Source organism: Miscanthus floridulus, chromosome 2 (genome assembly GCF_019320115.1).
Source record: "Miscanthus floridulus cultivar M001 chromosome 2, ASM1932011v1, whole genome shotgun sequence".
NCBI classification, from domain to species: domain Eukaryota; kingdom Viridiplantae; phylum Streptophyta; class Magnoliopsida; order Poales; family Poaceae; genus Miscanthus; species Miscanthus floridulus.
The window spans coordinates 139,072,973-139,090,737 of NC_089581.1; the positions used below are offsets into that span (position 1 = coordinate 139,072,973).

At 41.0% G+C, this 17,765-nt stretch overlaps 2 protein-coding genes across 2 annotated transcripts; one reads left to right on the forward strand and one right to left on the reverse strand.

Moving 5' to 3' along the window:
* The first annotated feature begins 8,305 nt into the window (after positions 1-8,305).
* Positions 8,306-15,114, forward strand: LOC136539852 (beta-adaptin-like protein C). Its single transcript, XM_066531848.1, has 15 exons — positions 8,306-8,588; positions 9,792-9,989; positions 10,102-10,215; positions 10,310-10,560; positions 10,649-10,784; positions 11,598-11,777; positions 11,852-11,944; positions 12,241-12,452; positions 12,578-12,641; positions 12,731-12,910; positions 13,235-13,327; positions 13,407-13,801; positions 13,912-14,101; positions 14,188-14,391; positions 14,571-15,114. The coding sequence occupies exons 1-15, from the start codon at positions 8,502-8,504 to the stop codon at positions 14,865-14,867; spliced, it is 2,694 nt and encodes an 897-aa protein (XP_066387945.1). The 5' UTR covers positions 8,306-8,501; the 3' UTR covers positions 14,868-15,114.
* Positions 15,115-15,793: 679 nt separating this feature from the next.
* Positions 15,794-16,661, reverse strand: LOC136537152 (uncharacterized). The gene has a single exon (XM_066529211.1). It carries the CDS (start codon positions 16,658-16,660, stop codon positions 15,794-15,796), a length of 867 nt encoding a protein of 288 aa, XP_066385308.1. The 5' UTR covers position 16,661.
* Between the last annotated feature and the right edge of the window lie 1,104 nt (positions 16,662-17,765).

The window sequence follows — 17,765 nt, forward strand, 5'->3', positions numbered from 1 at the left end:
GAACTTCTAAAGAAAGGCCTTATCCGTCCTAGTTCATCTTCGTCTGGGTGTCCAGCTATCTTTGTGAAGAAGAAGGATCAATCACTGCGCATGTGTGTAGATTATAGGCCTTTGAATGCATTCACGATAAAAAATAAGTATCCTCTGCCACACATAGATATCTTATTTGATCAGTTGTCTAAAGCAAAAGTCTTTTCCAAGATTGATTTGAGATCTGGTTATCATCAAATCAAAATTCGGCCCGAGGATGTTCCAAAAACTGCATTCTCTACAAGATACGGTCTGTATGAGTATCTTGTTATGTCTTTTGGATTGACCAATGCCCCCGCACATTTTATGTATCTGATGAATTCGGTGTTTATGCCCGAGTTGGACAAATTTATGGTGGTATTTATAGATAATATCTTGGTCTATTCTGAGAATGAAGAAGATCATGTTGAACATTTACGAGTGGTTCTCACTAGATTGCATGAACACAAGCTTTATGCAAAGTTCAGCAAGTGTGAATTCTGGCTTCATGAGGTACCTTTTCTCGGGCATGTGTTGTCCGATGGTGGAATTATGGTGGATCCCACCAAGGTACAAGAAGTGTTGGACTGGAAGGCTCCAATATCGGTGCACGAGGTTCAGAGTTTTCTAGGATTGGCTAGCTATTATCGTCGTTTCATCCAAGATTTCTCTAAAATAGCCAAGCCTATGACTCGGTTGCTGCAAAAAGACATGTGGTTTGTCTAGACCTGCAAGTGTGATGCGGCTTTTCACACCCTACAAACCCTTCTAACTTTGGCTCCAGTTTTGGCACAATCAGACATCGAGAAACCTTTTGATGTGTTTTGTGATGCATCCGGCACAGGTTTGGGAGGTGTTCTTATGCAAGAGGGTAGAGTCATTGCTTATACCTCTCACCAACTTTAGAAGCATGAGGTGAACTATTTGATGCATGACTTAGAACTCGCTGCAGTTGTTCATGTTTTGAAGGCCTAGAGACATTATTTGCTTGGCAATGTGTGTAACATCTACACTGATCATAAAAGTCTTAAGTACATCTTCACTCAACCTGAGTTGAATATGCGTTAGAGAAGATGGCTCGAGTTGATCAAGGATTATAACCTCCAAGTGCACTATCATCCTGGCATGGCAAACGTTGTTGCGGATGCCTTAAGCAGGAAATCTCATTGCCACTCTTTGATTGAAAGTGACTCCATTTGTCAAAACTCCTACATCCTGCCATCCTTCATAACATCACAGTTAGTTGTACTCTATAGAGTCGAATTATTGAGCTACAAAAGACAGATCCATGTGTGTTCCACATCAAGCACAAGATGAAAGAGCAAGAAACCAAGCATTTTTGGGTAGATGAGAATAACATGTTATGGTTCAAGGATAGGTTAGTGGTTCCGAAAGATAGAGAGCTTAGAAATCAAATCATATCTGAAGCACATTTCTTGAAATTATCTATTCATCTTGGTAGTAGCAAAATGTATCATGATTTGAAGCCTCGCTTTTGGTGGACCAAGATGAAGATAGAGATAGCCGCTTATGTGGCTAGGTGTGACACTTGTTGTCGAGTTAAAGCTGTACACATGAAGGCAGGATTGCTTCAGCCACTCTCTATTCCAGGTTGGAAATGGGAGGAGATAAGTATGGATTTTATTGTTGGACTCCCTACTACTCAGAGGAATTTTAACTCTATTTGGGTGATTGTAGACCATCTGACCAAGTCTGCACACTTCATTCCTGTCCGCATAGATTTCTGTCTAACTGAATATGCGGAGTTGTACTTCAATCAGATAGTCTGACTCCATGGGATACCTCGCACTATTGTCTCTGATAGAGGACCATAGTTCACTACTTGCTTTTGGGAGGACTTACACAGATTATTGGGAACTAAGTTAGTAAGAAGCTCTGCCTATCATCCACAAACCAATGGGCAAACTAAGCGAGTGAATCAAATCTTAGAAGATATGTTGAGAGCATGTGTCATCTCATCTAAGGGTTCATGGGAAAATTAGTTGCCCCTAGCTAAATTCTCTTATAATAATAGTTATCAAGAGAGTATCAAGATGGCACCGTTTGAAGCTTTGTACGGCCGGAAGTGTAGAACCCCATTGAATTGGGTTGAAGCCGGTGAAAGGAGATATTATGGAATTGATTTTGTTCAAGAAGCCGAAGAACAAGTCCGTACTATCCAAACCCATATAGCCGTAGCTCAAGCTAGGCAGAGAAGTTATGCTGATCATCGTAGAAAACCTATCGAGTTCGAAGTTGGAGACTTTGTTTATCTGAAAGTCTCACCCATGAAGAGTGTCCAACGCTTTGGTGTGAAGCGAAAGCTTACGCCGAGATATATCAGTCCATTTCAAATCATTGGACAAAGTGGTAAGGTAGCATACAAGATCCAATTACCTCCTGAGATGAGTGCTATCTTCAATGTCTTTCACGTATCTCAGTTGAAGAAATATCTTCGCATCCTTGAAGAGAGAGTTCCACTAGGGGATATCGAGTTAGAATCTAATTTGACTTTTGAAGAAAAACCGGTCCGAGTAATTGACACTCATGAGCGAGTGACTCGAAGTTGGGTGGTCAAGTTTTACAAGGTCATGTGGAGTAATCAGGGTAGTGAACGCGATGCAACGTGGGAAAGAGAAGATTATTTGAGGAAAGGTTATAAGGAATTCTATCAATAATGGTACGTTTGTCAAATCTCAGGATGAGATTTTTATAAGGGGGAGGGCTGTAACACCCCAGGTGTTTGGCTTTCACATTTGCACTTGCATTTTATAAACATTAGCATCATTCATCCATTCATGAGCTTTGATTGTTTGGAACATGCTCTTGAAACATTGCAACATGTGTTTATATTCCATGTGTGTTTGTTTTAGGAAATGAATAGTGTGCAACACTCAAGTGCAACATGTGCAACTCACTTTAGTGAAACATGGTTAGCTAGTACCATGCAACAAACTCATGAAACATATGAAACATGGCTTTGAAACAAAAGTAGCAATTCACTTGTTTTTCCTTGTTTCAATGCATGTGATGCTTGATTTTGGTGTGATCAATGTGTGGTGTGGCTAATTATCCTCTTAAAAAACTTAGCTACACTTAGAATGTCATTAGGAACAATGTTCATGTTGATCATTTTGCCTAATTATGTTTCCATGTGATAGTTTGACTTGTGTTGACCCTAGAACTCCTTTGTTTGACTATTTAAAAAGTATAGCTTAGAGTGTTTGCATGTCTAAGCAACCTTAAGCAAAGTTGTAGCAAATTTTATAAGGGACAAAAGTTATTTTATGACCAACTCATGAAAATGTGCAGAACATGCTCAAAAGGGGCCCACAGGTCAGTTTTTAGGTCCATTTGGAGACTCTAAAAAATTTCTAAGTCACAAAGCAAATTTTAGTTTCATTGGCTTGACTTGGTGATGATTTTACTCATGATTCTTGGAGAATTAGGTCTTGGTCTTTTAATAGAAGTTGTAGCTGGTACATAGGGCTTCGAGTTTTGTTCACATAGTTTTCTCTATTATGCTACGGATTAAGAGTTTGAACGGCATCAACTCAGGCTGTCAGGTTGTAATCGGAGCGCTAATGGCGAGCTACAGTGACCGATCGGGTCAGGGCTTCAGCGCCGCGTGGAGGACACTTTACTTTCTGGTGTTCTTGTGATATGTGTGATAAGTGAGTAAAGTTGGTTTTATATATTTATATGTTTGCAACATAAGTTAATAAATATTTTCTTGCATTATGTCTTTCTGGATAGTTCTCGGAACTTTACAAAGTTCACCATGATAATTTGGTTTGCTGGGAAAGTGGTGAATACAAAAGTTGTAGATAACATATGTATCTAGCTCCTGTCAAAATGTGGTGGCATTTGGCATAGTAGTTTAGGAGCTACAGTCGTTCAAATTTGGATCACAGTTTTGCTTGCTCTCTGTCTTGTTTGGACCTGATTATGTGGTTCTGTAAATTCAACCTAGTAAATGTTAGAATCATGCCTTGAGGTCTGAAAATTAATTGTTGCCAATTTCATAAGCTTTCTAGTTTGTCTTGTTGCCTATCATTTCGATTTGTAGATCTCTGGTTATGTTCAGTTTACTATACCACTGCATAGTTCCTATTTTGCTGAAATACGAATGTTTATGTGTATGCTTTGTTGCAATGTTCTTGTTGATTGTTTAGGTGCTAGCCTAACTTGAGAACATGCTTAGGTGCAGGTGCTAGGTCCTTAACTGAAGGTGAGCAATTGTACATTAGGTTGTATACACTTGGTAAGTTAAAGTGATTTGAATAGAGCTTAAGTCAGAAAATGCAGACTGCAGTAAGCATGTGTATTCCCCGAGCATTCCTAACTTGGTTCATATGCATCAATGATATTTATCTTGCACATACATGCAATAGGTGTGCCGGAGGGAGTGACGCTTCTGGAGTTCAAGGGAGCGAGCCAGGAGGAGGAGCCCGAGGTCCAGGCAATCGACAAAGCAGCCGCTGAGGAGGAGTTGCCCGAGTGCCCTGACCACCGCCCATCCTCTTTTCTGAAAGGCAAGCCCTAGAGCATTCTAAGTTTCCCATGTTTTTACAAATATCTTGAGTATCTTTTATTGTTGATGATGCATTAAGTATATGAATTGGTTGGAACCAATTATTGCATTATAGATCTATCCTTATCCAGATATCGTACTTGAATCCTATTTAAGTTCAGGAACGGGTTAAAAGCTTAGCCATGCTTAGTGCGGTAGAAGTCAGGTGATTTCCTGTCACCTACGAGCTTTAGGATGAGGTGGATCACGGTTGGCTATATTTGCTATCGTGGAAAAGAACCATGTTAATAATGAATGAAGACCGGGCGGAGTCTTGTGTAGAGTTGGACATAGTGACTCCATCTGTGTCGTTTAAGGACCGATACGCTGTATGTCCTCATGCCTAACACTTAGCTGGCTGGATAACTCATTCTGACCATGAAGCCTAGTAGCTCGACTCAGGCCGGGAATGCGAGCAGTGGCGCGCATTCTGGAGGTAGTAAGGATATGCGGAGAGCCATTGGCATAAGCCCAAGGCAGGTTAGAGTCCCAATCACTCTTGGCAGAGTGGTTCTCTGAGAATGCCGATCTGTTCAGACTCGCGACTCCTGAATTGTGCCAAAGGTGACTTGATTGTGACCCTAATGGGGGAAGCAAGGTTTGTGTTTAGGAATACCCCTCTAGCTGGATAGGAATCGATTCGAATCGCCGTCTCTCCCGGATAGTGAGAACTTGACTGAGTAGCGACAACGTAGATTCAATTAATTTAACGATATGGTTAAATGGATGATGATAATGTTGCTACGATTTATACCTGCTATGGTTATTAATGTTTGCATCTTAATCAAATGAATGCTTAGTGCAGGTGCTAATATAGATGACAGGTTAATGGCTAAAAGTCACTGCTAGCTCAGGTTAAGAATTGATCATTATTACTTATGCTTTTCCGCAAAAAGAAAGTATCAGCCAGATCCACTAAATCAAGCTATGCATGATCCTTGGTGTCATTTGTTTTGGTTTTCGATGGGTAAGTCTAGCTGAGTACATTCTCGTACTCAGGGTTTATTCCCTCTTATTGCAGATGACCTTCTTTATCAGGGCTTCTATAAGTATTATCTCCACCCGACGGGTGACGAAGACTAGATCACAAGCATGATCTCTGTTTATCTTATCCGAATGCTTTTGTGGGATGTGATCAGCAAGCTGGTACTTATATTTGAACTCGTGTGTGTGAGTTAAACTATTTGCTTCCGCTACTTTACAAGACTTGGTTTGTAATAACTATGACTCTGAGGTATTGTAATCTATCTACAAACTAGTTGTGAAATGTTGTAACGTGTGATGTGTTATGTTGAATTACTGTGATCTTGGTTGTATGCAAGTTGGTTTGAAATCCTTCATGGTTTCAGTTGACTACCGGGTTTATATGGGCTCAAGTGCGAGAATTTGATCATTACAGCGATTGTTTTTGTACTTGTGCTCTTATAAATTGGTCGGTTCTATGACATCACCTCCAAGAGTAACAAATGCGCAACGAAAATTGACGAAGCTTGACAAGTTTTCAAGGTTTGGCTTGCTCTAATCTACTCTCTAACACTTAATCACTCACTCTCACAAAGAGAGGGGTTAGAGATAGCTCTCATAAGTCTTGGGAAGGGTTTAGAATGTTTGGAGCATCAATAGCCCGTCTAGGGGCCGTGGGATAGGTATATATAGACACAATCCCAAAACTAGTCGTTGTAGTTCAAAAACTAGCCGTTATGACCTATACAGGTGTGGCACTGCTGCTCCAACCCGCGGCACTACCACAACGTGGCACTGCTACAAAAATTCATGGCACCGCCGCAACTCTGAAAAACAGCACATGTCACCTCATAGAAAACGTCATAACTTTTTACTCCGAACTCCATTTTCAGTGATCTTAGACTTTCTAGAAAGCTTGTTTCGAGGGCTATCTAGCCCAGTCAAGAAAAAAGCCCTAAGATCAACAAGTGCAAGTGTTGTGCTAATGTGTTTCTCTCATGTTAGCACTTGTGTTCGGTTAGTTTGAGCACTTGAGACTTGTCTATGATTCGTATTGCATCCCCCTTGATAGTATGACATACCTATACTCAAGATCAAGAGAATATAACCATTTAAACCACTTGAGTCTTCAATATCTTCATATTCCATTTCTTCTCAATATCACTTCATAAGGAGTTGCAATCAACTTTGTCTCCTCTCTTTGAGCAAACATACCTTGAGCATGTGACTTGAACCATTTCCATATATATGAGTTCACCTCATGGCTTCAAGTCACTTCTACTAATAATTTGATTCTCAACACAATATGACTCCTCATAGATCGATTAGTTCCTCAACTCAATGCAAGTACTCTCTTCTTCACCTTAGCCATGGTATCTCGGTCCTCAAGCCATCGCTTACCCTTCACCTTCGCTTAGTCCCTCGAAGCCCTTTCCTTGCTATCTTCACCTTATCAAGCCATCCTCAAGTCACATCATATTAAGTATCCATTGAAAAACCATTTCTTCATATTATGATCCTTACAATATCTTCTAGATATGAATATTGAGATCAATCAAGCTTTAGTTTGACTCGCATAGAGACATATATGGATCAACATCAATATGGTCAAGCCAATTCACGATTCCTTATATCCTCTTTATTTTGGCTTGACACTCCTAACACTCACTTTAATCTCTATCTTCATACTTCTAACTTGATCATATTAATGCAAAGTGATTTTCTAAATCTTTATCCATACAAGCAAACCAATGTAGAGAACATTTTATATCCATTATACATTGTCTCCTTTTGTCATTTCACCTTTGCTTGATATTTTCTCACTTATGCACTCTTGACTCATTCTTCAATCCTTGATTAAAGCTAATCCACTATCAAACTCTTCTTATTCATGCAAAGCAAGTCATTATTGAGACCAATCCAAAATTATCAACTCATGTCTCATTTGCCATTTGTCAAATATACTTGCTTTCTCATGATACTATGATATCCCACAATATAGAAGCCATTTCATCAACTCCATTTGCATTGTTGTCTTTTTCTTAAACTATATTGTTTTCATGATCCTCCAACACAATTTTGACCTTGATTTGAACATTATATGGAATATCAAGTTTGTCTTTTTGTTGAACTTATATACATTTCTCATTCCACAATCCATAAGTGTATGCAATAAACTCAATTTTCTGTTCAACACTTAACAAACTTGTTAGACCTTTAATGATGTTGTTATTCAATTCACCAAAATCCATTAAAGGGCAAGATGCACTTACAAAGTTGCACTAAACATTTTCATATCTTTTCATTCAAAATAGGTATGTAGAATATGATGGACTATATACCCATTTTAAAAATTAATACACGATTGGTTTGATCGCATTTTTTTACCTTACAGTTTGTTCTAATAAGCTGAAAATAAAAATCATGAAAAAATGATGTTGGTTCAAACAAGGAACTGAAAAACCACGTTTGTATCTAATTATTTTTTATGTTTATTTTGAACAAGATACCATATTTTGCATGTGACTAATTATTCTTCTAAATTTTTGAATTTTGACACTCTAATACAGTTTTTATATATAGAAATGTAGGGTCCTGTTTCATGTAAAATTTCTTTTGAAAGTCATAATGAAAAATTCTTTTTGAAAGTCATTGTAGCTAACACGCGGAGGTTAAAAAGTCACAGGGGAGAAAAGAAGACGAAAATGATTTAGCGGCACGGCAGCTGCCGATCAGATCTCCACCGTCCGTCGTCGCCGTCGACCACTCTCTCGACCTCTCAAATCGACAAAATCCCTGAACTCCTTTCCAGCCTCTCCTTGCCCCAACCACCCGCCACCGCGCGCGAGATCACAAGCCTCCACACCGTGACCACCGGCGCCGCTGCGGCGTCCGGAGCAGGCGGCGAGCGTCGTGCACAGGGATACGGTAGGCTCGGCTCGCCGGGGCGGACGAGATGAGCGGGCACGACTCCAAGTACTTCTCCACCACCAAGAAGGGGGAGATCCCCGAGCTCAAGGAGGAGCTCAACTCCCAGTACAAGGTCTCCGCCCTCACTCGCTTTACCTTGTTCTCCTCCTGTGCCCTGCCGCGCCTGTCGATTGGTTGCTGCGCGCGGATCCAGATCCGGGCGCGACGTTGGGGCTCCAGGCGCGTCTACTCCTAGATCTGCGGGTCTCGGTTGCTTTTCTCGTGGGGTTCGGTCGTGTTGTGGGAGGGATTTTGCGCCGGAAGTGCACATTTCTGTCTTATGTTGGTTACGAATGAGATGGAATCTGCAGAATTCAGTGCTGGATCGGGGTGTTTAAGCTGAAACGCGTCTGAATTGGAGACGAATGGAATGAACTATGGTCCTTCTGAAACTTGACTCTGAGGCCCAGTTGGGACAGCTTTGAATCATCTCATTCTTTCATCCTATGCCAAGATGAATTAACAGGGGGTTAAGCTGTTGATCTGCAAACACATTATTTTTAGTAGTTCACACAGGGACAGTAGGGGCATATATATTATTTTTATCCCCACATATACATGATCAGCAAACACATTCATATATAATAATATGTTCTAATTGCTTCCAATATATTCTCATGTTGTAAACTGCAAATACTGTATAACTGAAACTTGTTTCTCAGTGGTTTTTTTAGTTATTGATCTATACGCTATTGTGCGTAGTCGTGGTCATGTGAAATATTGACACAGTGTGTTCTAGTTTTATCTAATTATCTCACCGATTTTACATGTTGTAAGAAGGTACATGCTACATCTTTTTGCTTTGGTATTTAGTGAATTTAAGCTCCCTTTTATACCCCGTGGTGATGCCAAAAAGTTGTCTCCCTGACTCCCTGTTTATCTACTTGTCCTTTTTGGCCACACATCGAAGTGTTTCACATATACTATAAATGATGTGTATGTCTAAAACAAACATCGAAAACACATGCAAGAGAGAGGCACACACAACATGCTGTCACTGTGTCACAAGATTAGTTGATTTATGATAAATCATAAAATTCACGTTTCCAATTTATGTACACTTTAGGCTGTATTGTTGACATTTAGGGGGGAGAAGTGTACTATGTAATGTGGTAGTTGGACCATGTACACTTTTGGTCAAATTAGGTACTACGTATTGTGGTGATGTTAAAATTACAGTTGCTGCTGCAAAAGGAAACCAATCTAGAACTATTACTTACATTTCTGCATTTCCAGATTTCCTGATGTCTGACCTTTTCTGAAATGTGGCTTGCAGGATAAGAGAAAAGATGCTGTCAAGAAAGTGATTGCTGCCATGACTGTAGGAAAAGATGTATCATCATTGTTCACTGATGTTGTGAACTGCATGCAGACTGAGAACTTGGAGCTCAAGAAACTAGTATATTTGTATCTCATCAACTATGCTAAAAGTCAACCTGATCTTGCCATTCTTGCTGTGAACACATTTGTTAAGGTAAGAAAGTCTAGCCATACTCGCAATTAACATTTGTGCAGGAAAAGAAGATTACTGTATGCAAAATAGGACCTTTAGATATCATATAATCAGAGACATGAAACCTCTGCAGGATTCGCAAGACCCAAACCCATTGATTCGTGCTTTGGCTGTTAGGACAATGGGTTGTATCCGTGTGGACAAAATCACAGAGTATCTCTGTGATCCACTTCAAAGATGCCTCAAGGTCTTTTTTCGTTCTTCTAGAACATTGTTGAATCAAGCTGATCTCTCTTCCATCTAATGATCTAAATGACAATGTATGTAAATTGTTCCCTCAGGATGATGATCCCTATGTACGGAAGACTGCAGCTATTTGTGTTGCTAAACTTTATGATATAAATGCTGAGCTAGTAGAGGACCGAGGATTTTTGGAGGCCCTTAAGGACTTAATATCCGACAATAATCCTATGGTTGTTGCAAATGCTGTTGCTGCTCTGGCAGAGATTCAAGATAGTAGTGTTCGGCCAATCTTTGAAATCACCAGCCATACACTGTCAAAGCTTCTGACAGCTCTGAATGAATGCACAGAGTACACCACACTCCTTGGCTATATTTAATTTTGAATATCTTGGTAATTTACCCAAATCAAGCCCTTTAACATTTTGGTAATCATGCAGGTGGGGCCAAGTCTTCATTTTGGATTCTTTGTCAAGATACAAAGCAGCAGATGCCAGGGAAGCTGAAAACATAGTGGAACGAGTTACACCCCGTCTCCAACATGCAAATTGTGCAGTTGTTCTTTCTGCTGTCAAGGTACATTATTACCTGATTTGCATCTACCGAAATATCATAAGGTTTAGGACTTGTGCAGTACTGCAGTTTTGTTTATGTGCTTGTTCAGTAACTGTAACTTACTATGACTACTGACTGGCAAGGTGTCTATAGATGTACTTCTCAGTCCTCATCCGTCATCACTGCATTGTAGCATGGACTGTACGCTTGTTTCTTGGTTTGTCATCATTTTATATCATGATGAACTGTTGGTGCCTTTGCCATGGATTTGTTCTTTATTTCTTGACCTTTCAAGTGAATAGGACTGGTAGACTGTCATTAGACTATTTTTTTATAAGAACTGTCATTAGACTAGTTGATGTCATGTACTCCCTCCATTTGAAATTGTAAGACGTTTTGGCTTTTATAGATACATTACTATGCACTTAGATATCCACAATGTCTAGATATATAGTAAAGGCAATGTATCTAGAAAAGCCAAAACATATTATAATTTGGAACGGAGGTTGTATCTACTAACATAAAAAAGGACGTACCCAGTGCAGAGAGCTCCCGCTCTGTGCGGGGTCTGGGGAAGGGTGTCAGTGGCAAGCCTTACCCTCGCCTGTGCAATTCGAGGAGACTGTGACTTGAACCCGGGACCTTTCGGTCACAGGCGGTAAGACTCTACCGCTTACACCAGGCCAGCCCTTCTTGTATCTACTAACATAGCACCATTTTTTTTTTTTGAAATACTTTTGTTGGCTATTTCTTTTTAAAATATTAGTCTATTTGTTATTCTGTTCTGTACCAGATTGGAGCTTTTGTTAATGTTTTTTTTCTGTGTGATTTTAGATAATCCTTCTACAAATGGAGCTCATTACGAGCACGGATGTAGTTAGGAATCTCTGTAAGAAAATGGCTCCCCCTCTTGTCACTCTTTTGTCAGCAGAGCCTGAAATTCAGTATGTAGCCTTGAGGAACATTAATCTGATAGTTCAAAAGAGGCCTACAATACTCGCTCATGAGATTAAGGTGACAATTTTTTAGCTCTTATTCCTCAATCATACCAGTGGCGTCCTCTAACTCAATAGTGCATTTGTCTATAGGTTTTCTTTTGCAAGTACAATGACCCTATATATGTCAAGATGGAAAAACTGGAGATTATGATAAAGCTTGCCTCAGATCGAAATATAGATCAGGTACAGAATCAATTTTTCTTTTGTTGTATGCAACTGTTGATTCTAGCTCATGTTTGGTTGAAGTCAAAGATCATTTTCAGCTACAATTTTAGTTTATTATTTTTCTTTGTGACTTCATACAATAGAGAAGTACAGAAATCGACAAGAGAGAGTATTCCAGGGACAGTGTTTCAATACCTAGACTTTGAAATTCAATCGCTAAATCTGTCCAACATGTTTATCTTATGAGAGACTTAAGAGTTCTGTTGGTACTGGGTAACTTTTCTCTGTTCAAGCGTTGACAGAGCTTCTTGTAGGTGCTCTTGGAATTCAAGGAGTATGCCACAGAGGTTGATGTTGACTTTGTGCGGAAAGCTGTTCGTGCGATTGGGAGATGTGCAATTAAATTGGAGAGAGCTGCTGAAAGGTGCATCAGTGTTTTGCTTGAGCTGATTAAGATAAAAGTTAATTATGTTGTTCAGGAAGCTATAATTGTTATCAAAGACATCTTCAGACGCTACCCTAACACGTGAGTTGCTTCTGCATTAATTTGATGTATATTTTGGAACTATCAAACTATAAGAACTTCGTTTCTGTTCTGCACAAGAAATGGTGTGTATATAATATCTGTTTTGTTCTTACTGAATTTTACAGGTATGAGTCTATCATCGCTACACTTTGTGAAAGTCTGGATACTTTAGATGAACCAGAGGCTAAGGTCTTAGTCAATGCACACATAGTAATTTATTGTATTTTGTTAGGATAATTATTTTATTTTTGTTCACTTACGTGTCTTAATTTCTCTAGGCATCAATGATTTGGATAATTGGAGAATATGCTGAAAGAATTGACAATGCTGATGAACTTCTTGAGAGCTTTTTGGAAACATTCCCTGAAGAACCAGCATTAGTTCAACTGCAGCTGCTAACTGCTACTGTTAAATTGTTTCTTAAGAAGCCAACTGAGGGGCCGCAACAGATGATACAGGTTGTTATTTCAGATGCTTGCTTGTTTACTTATCTTTGCAATGTTGTTTAGACTTTAGAGATCATTGAGTACATGACAGCTTTCCACTCGGTTGAAGTCTTCAAGGTGTCTGAATATTTACTTATTTGGTATCATGGGCTCTCAGACTTGCATGGATGACATGTTGATGTCTTGAGAGCACTGTTAATAATGGTGATTGTTGTTGCAAGTAGTTGCTTCCTCCTATAATTCCTTGCTTCTAAATGTTGGTTCATCCTCAATATTGTGATCAGCAATCTTGTTCAACGCCAGTTCACTGTTAATTTGCATAACTATTACCTGTAGGCTGTTCTCAATAATGCAACAGTTGAAACAGATAATCCTGATTTGAGGGACAGAGCATACATATACTGGCGACTTCTGTCCACTGATCCTGAGGTATTGCATGTCTGAACTTTTCAGCTGATGATTTATTAAATATCCACCCAACGACTGAGCTATGCTTGGCTTTCCGCAGGCTGCAAAAGATGTTGTTTTGGCAGAGAAACCTGTGATCAGTGATGACTCCAACCAGCTTGACTCATCACTTCTTGATGAGCTGCTAGCAAACATTTCTACCCTTTCTTCAGTTTATCATAAGCCCCCAGAATCATTTGTCAGCCGTGTTAAGGCAGCTCCTAGGGCTGATGATGAGGAGTTTGCTGATACAGCTGAAACAGGGTATTCAGAGTCCCCATCCCAGGGAGTTGATGGGGCATCACCTTCCTCTAGTGCTGGCACTTCTTCTAATGTACCTGTGAAACAGCCGGCTGCTGCATCCCCACCTCCAGCTGCAATGCCAGACCTTTTAGGTGATTTGATGGGTATGGACAATGCTATTGTCCCTGTTGATGAACCTGCAGCACCTTCCGGGTAAGCAAAATTTTAATGTTTTTTTTTCCTGATTTCTACCCTGGCACTCAATTTTGTGTCTCGTGTACAAGTAATTGACCATATTGATATCTCATTCTTTACTTTCGCAGCCCTCCTCTACCTGTCTTACTTCCTTCGACTACAGGCCAAGGGCTGCAGATTAGTGCACAACTAACGCGGCGTGATGGCCAGATATACTATGATATATCTTTTGAGAATGGCACCCAGGGTGTCCTAGATGGATTTATGATTCAGTTTAACAAGAACACATTTGGTCTTACTGCTGGTGAAGCACTTCAGGTTCCACAGTTATTATATTCAATAAGTTACACCAACTTTTTTGTTTGAGTTTCATGGACTGAGCTTGATGTTTTTCTGTGATTAAGGTTACTCCACTGCAACCAGGCCAATCAACAAGGACACTTCTACAAATGATACCGTTCCAGAATATCAGCCCTGGTGCACCAAACTCGCTATTACAGGTTGCTGTGAAAAATAATCAGCAGCCGGTGTGGTACTTCAATGACAAAATTCTACTGCATGTTTTCTTTGGTGAAGATGAAAAAATGGAGCGAGCTGGTTTTCTTGAGGTAAAAAGTGCAATCATGTTTGTGTGATTTTCCTGTTTCTTTTTCTTGTTTGGGCAGTGAAGGCGTGTGATTGTGCATTGCTCACAGTACTATTTGATTTAAGTCACTCAACAATTGATTCAAGTCACCCATGTTTGGTTTTTTCATATGAAGTTTGAAGCGATTTTATCTGACTGCAGGCCTGGAAATCTTTACCTGATGACAACGAATTTACAAAAGAATTCCCGGGCTCTGTCATCAGCAGCATAGATGCTACTGTTGAGCGCCTCGCAGCATCAAATGTGTTCTTTATAGCCAAGCGGAAAAATGCAAACATGGATGTTCTGTATCTGTCCGCGAAGATGCCCCGCGGAATCCCCTTCCTTATAGAGGTTACAGCTGCGGTTGGTGTTCCAGGTGTGAAATGTGCAGTCAAAACTTCAAATAGGGAGATGGTTCCTCTCTTCTTTGAAGCTATGGAGGCTCTTATCAAGTGACGACAAAGTTAATGGATCGGTGGTTCTACAAAATTTGATCAGATCGATGAGCTGCTATAGGTGTTTGGACGCTGCATCTTTTTTCACGGAGCTGGTGTGAATTGTAGTTGTTTTTGTATTAGATTACAGTATTTAAACTGCTAGTTTTCTGGTTCCAAAGTTTTTTGCCAGAAATACTGGAGACCTTACCTCGCATAATTTGTACATCTTACCCTGTTGGACCTGGAAATGTTCATCTTGTTATGCATACAGTGTTTTCCTAAACGCTAAATGGTAAACAGTCGGTCACCTACCGTTTAGCCATTATTCGGGCAAAACGTTCCATTAAATGAGTTAAACGGCCAATTAAACGGGGGTAAACGGGTGATTAAACGGAAACGGCGTATCACCGTGTAGTGTTTACACGGTGTTTAAATGGGCTAAACAACCGTTTAGGCGAATAGTGTATGCATAGCATATGAAATATGACTAGTTTTCTACATGGCTAATGTAACAGATACAATATTGTTTTGCTTCACCCGTGACCGACTATTGCTGCCTTTCTTCTCTAGTGACCAATTAAGAGCCGTTGGGTAAGAATGTAAAGGCCACTCGATTCTTGTCTTAGCATTAATTAAACATCCCAGTAACGTCTTACTAGTATCCTCCTTAACGGATAGAGAGAGATTTTGGTGAAAAAACATCTCCAATAATTTCTTTAATTAGATCTTCAAATATATCTATTTCTAGATTTCTCGCTAGTCAAAAATAGAAAGTGGAGCCGACTCTTTAGAGCGTGCATAAAATAAAACGTTGTTGGAGTGTGGAAAAAATAGAGAATAATTTTTATTTAAATGACAATTCAAATAATGATTTTGAGATTGAGTTTAAAAGAGCCTCTTATCATTAATCTTATGTTTTAATGTATAATATTAATTTTTTATTTTTTATACATGCGTAACTAATGATAAGATAGAACTTTTGACTTGAACAAATATAAATGAACGTATATTTTCGATGAAGGAGGTAAATTGTTGCTGGGCAGACAAGTGCAGTGCATATTTTGGAGATGCATCTTTGAACGTGACATTGTTTGTACAAAAAAGAAAAAGATCCGCATATGAAAAATTGAAAACTGATGAGTGAAAAAAAAAAAAACAGCTCCAACATTGAACGATGCAAACCCATCGCTGCGAAGCTGAAAACTGGAACCCCGACAACAGCAGCGTCCCGTCGCTCGGCCCACCGTCCCGCGCGAGGGCGCCGTCGTACGGCCGCGCCGAGAACTGGGCGCCGTCTTCGTCGTCGCTGATGAGGGTGGCTGGGTCCTGGCCATGCCGGCAGTCGTCGCCGTCCGACCAGCAGCCGCGCTCCCAGGAGTCCTCGTCGAGCTCCAGGTCGCTCCCCGTCTCCTCCTCGGGCTCGAGCGAGTCGACGAACTCGACGCGGAGGCGGAACTCGACGCCGCCGAGCTGAGCCCCCTCCTCCGCATACCTCGCCCGGACGCGCGCGGCCGCCTCCCTTGCCGCTGGTGCAACCTCCGGTCTCAGCGTCGGGTGGTCGAGCCTGGCCATCAGGTCCTCGAACGCGCGGTCGACCGCCGCCGCGCGCTGCACGCCGACGGGGACGCGGCACGCCACGTCCTCCATTGCGTCGACCTCGTCGTCGTTGGCGTCGCCTCCGGAGCGGTACCTCTGCTCGACGATGAGCCGGAAAGTGGCCGCTGCCTCTGACGCGGCCGCCGGCGGGATTATGGCCAGGGATACCGTCTTGTCGTCTTGTGCGAGCAGCACGAGCATCTCCGCCGCCATCATGTCGTCGTACCTCGCGACAGCCTAGCGCTGTAGCTTAGATTTGGCGTTGCTCGACCACCAAGAGTTATATAGACGAACGATCCGAATTCGACTCAAATTTTCTCTTCCACGTCCAGTCGGATTGCTCTACGATTCGGTCCCAACCGAGTGCGATTTGAATATCTGCTGGTAATGTTTATGGCTTGCCGCTTGCCGGCTGCGATCCGATTGGAGATTTGGGTTCAGGACTGGAAGAATCGAATGTTTGTATCGTGTTATTTGCGTCAGGTTGCTTTGCCGATTTCAGTTCAGGCAGTGAGTTCCTTTCCTAGTTCCTACCATTGCCAACTGCTCAGATTGTCTGAGACCCTTTGATCGAGACGGTTGAGTGCACTCAACTCACCACAGCGGACGGCACTTGACGGCAGCCAGTATTCGACGCATGTTTCACGGTGACTCAGACTGACAGCTAACTTCCAGCCAAGTTATAGTGAAAGATAAATATAAAGGTCTGTTTGGTCGGACTCCACGATCCGTGCTACAGTAACACAAAAGACTTCTTTTGGCTCCTAGTTTATTCGGAGAAGAGAGAAAAACTGTTTCGATGAACAGTACCATGAACGGTGTGCGAGTTAGAGGATCCGATGCTTATGTTTTGACTTTTCAACTCTAAGTTTTTTGACAGAGGAAAACCCTGCATTTATCCGGTGCATCCTCATTTTTTCTTTCAGCCCGCTCGGAAGTGATTGCAGCAGCAGCATTGTGGCTAGTGCTGCTGCTGCAGCAAACACTCAAGAAAGCTAGCAGCGGCAGCGGCTGCTGGAGTAACACATTTTCACCTCCACTGTGAGTTTTAATTCTATAGCGCTTGCAATTCCTTTAACAATAGATCATCCAATCCTTGCATTTTCTTTTGCCCTTCTGTGTCTGACTTGTTTTTCTGTAAGATCTTGCCATCTTCTCGCTAATTTGTGCCAGATAGTGTATGGTGCTCATTGAAAACATGGTTTGAGCTGTTTTTTTTTTTGTCTTAACATATGCCTCATATTTTTTTATAGCAAAGCAAGCATGCCAAAAAATAATCTAGCTCTATTATGAGTTTAAGAATGATATCTGATAGAGTTTT

What these genes read in the sequence shown, in the direction of transcription:
- LOC136539852 (XM_066531848.1), top strand. Translation starts at nt 8,502, where the DNA reads ATGAGCGGGCACGACTCCAAGTACTTCTCCACCACCAAGAAGGGGGAG. An exon ending in AGCTCAACTCCCAGTACAAG is followed by an intron (nt 8,589 to 9,791) that starts GTCTCCGCCCTC and finishes TGTGGCTTGCAG; the next exon opens with GATAAGAGAAAAGATGCTGT. An exon ending in TTGTTCTTTCTGCTGTCAAG is followed by an intron (nt 10,785 to 11,597) that starts GTACATTATTAC and finishes GTGTGATTTTAG; the next exon opens with ATAATCCTTCTACAAATGGA.
- LOC136537152 (XM_066529211.1), bottom strand. Translation starts at nt 16,660, where the DNA reads ATGATGGCGGCGGAGATGCTCGTGCTGCTCGCACAAGACGACAAGACG.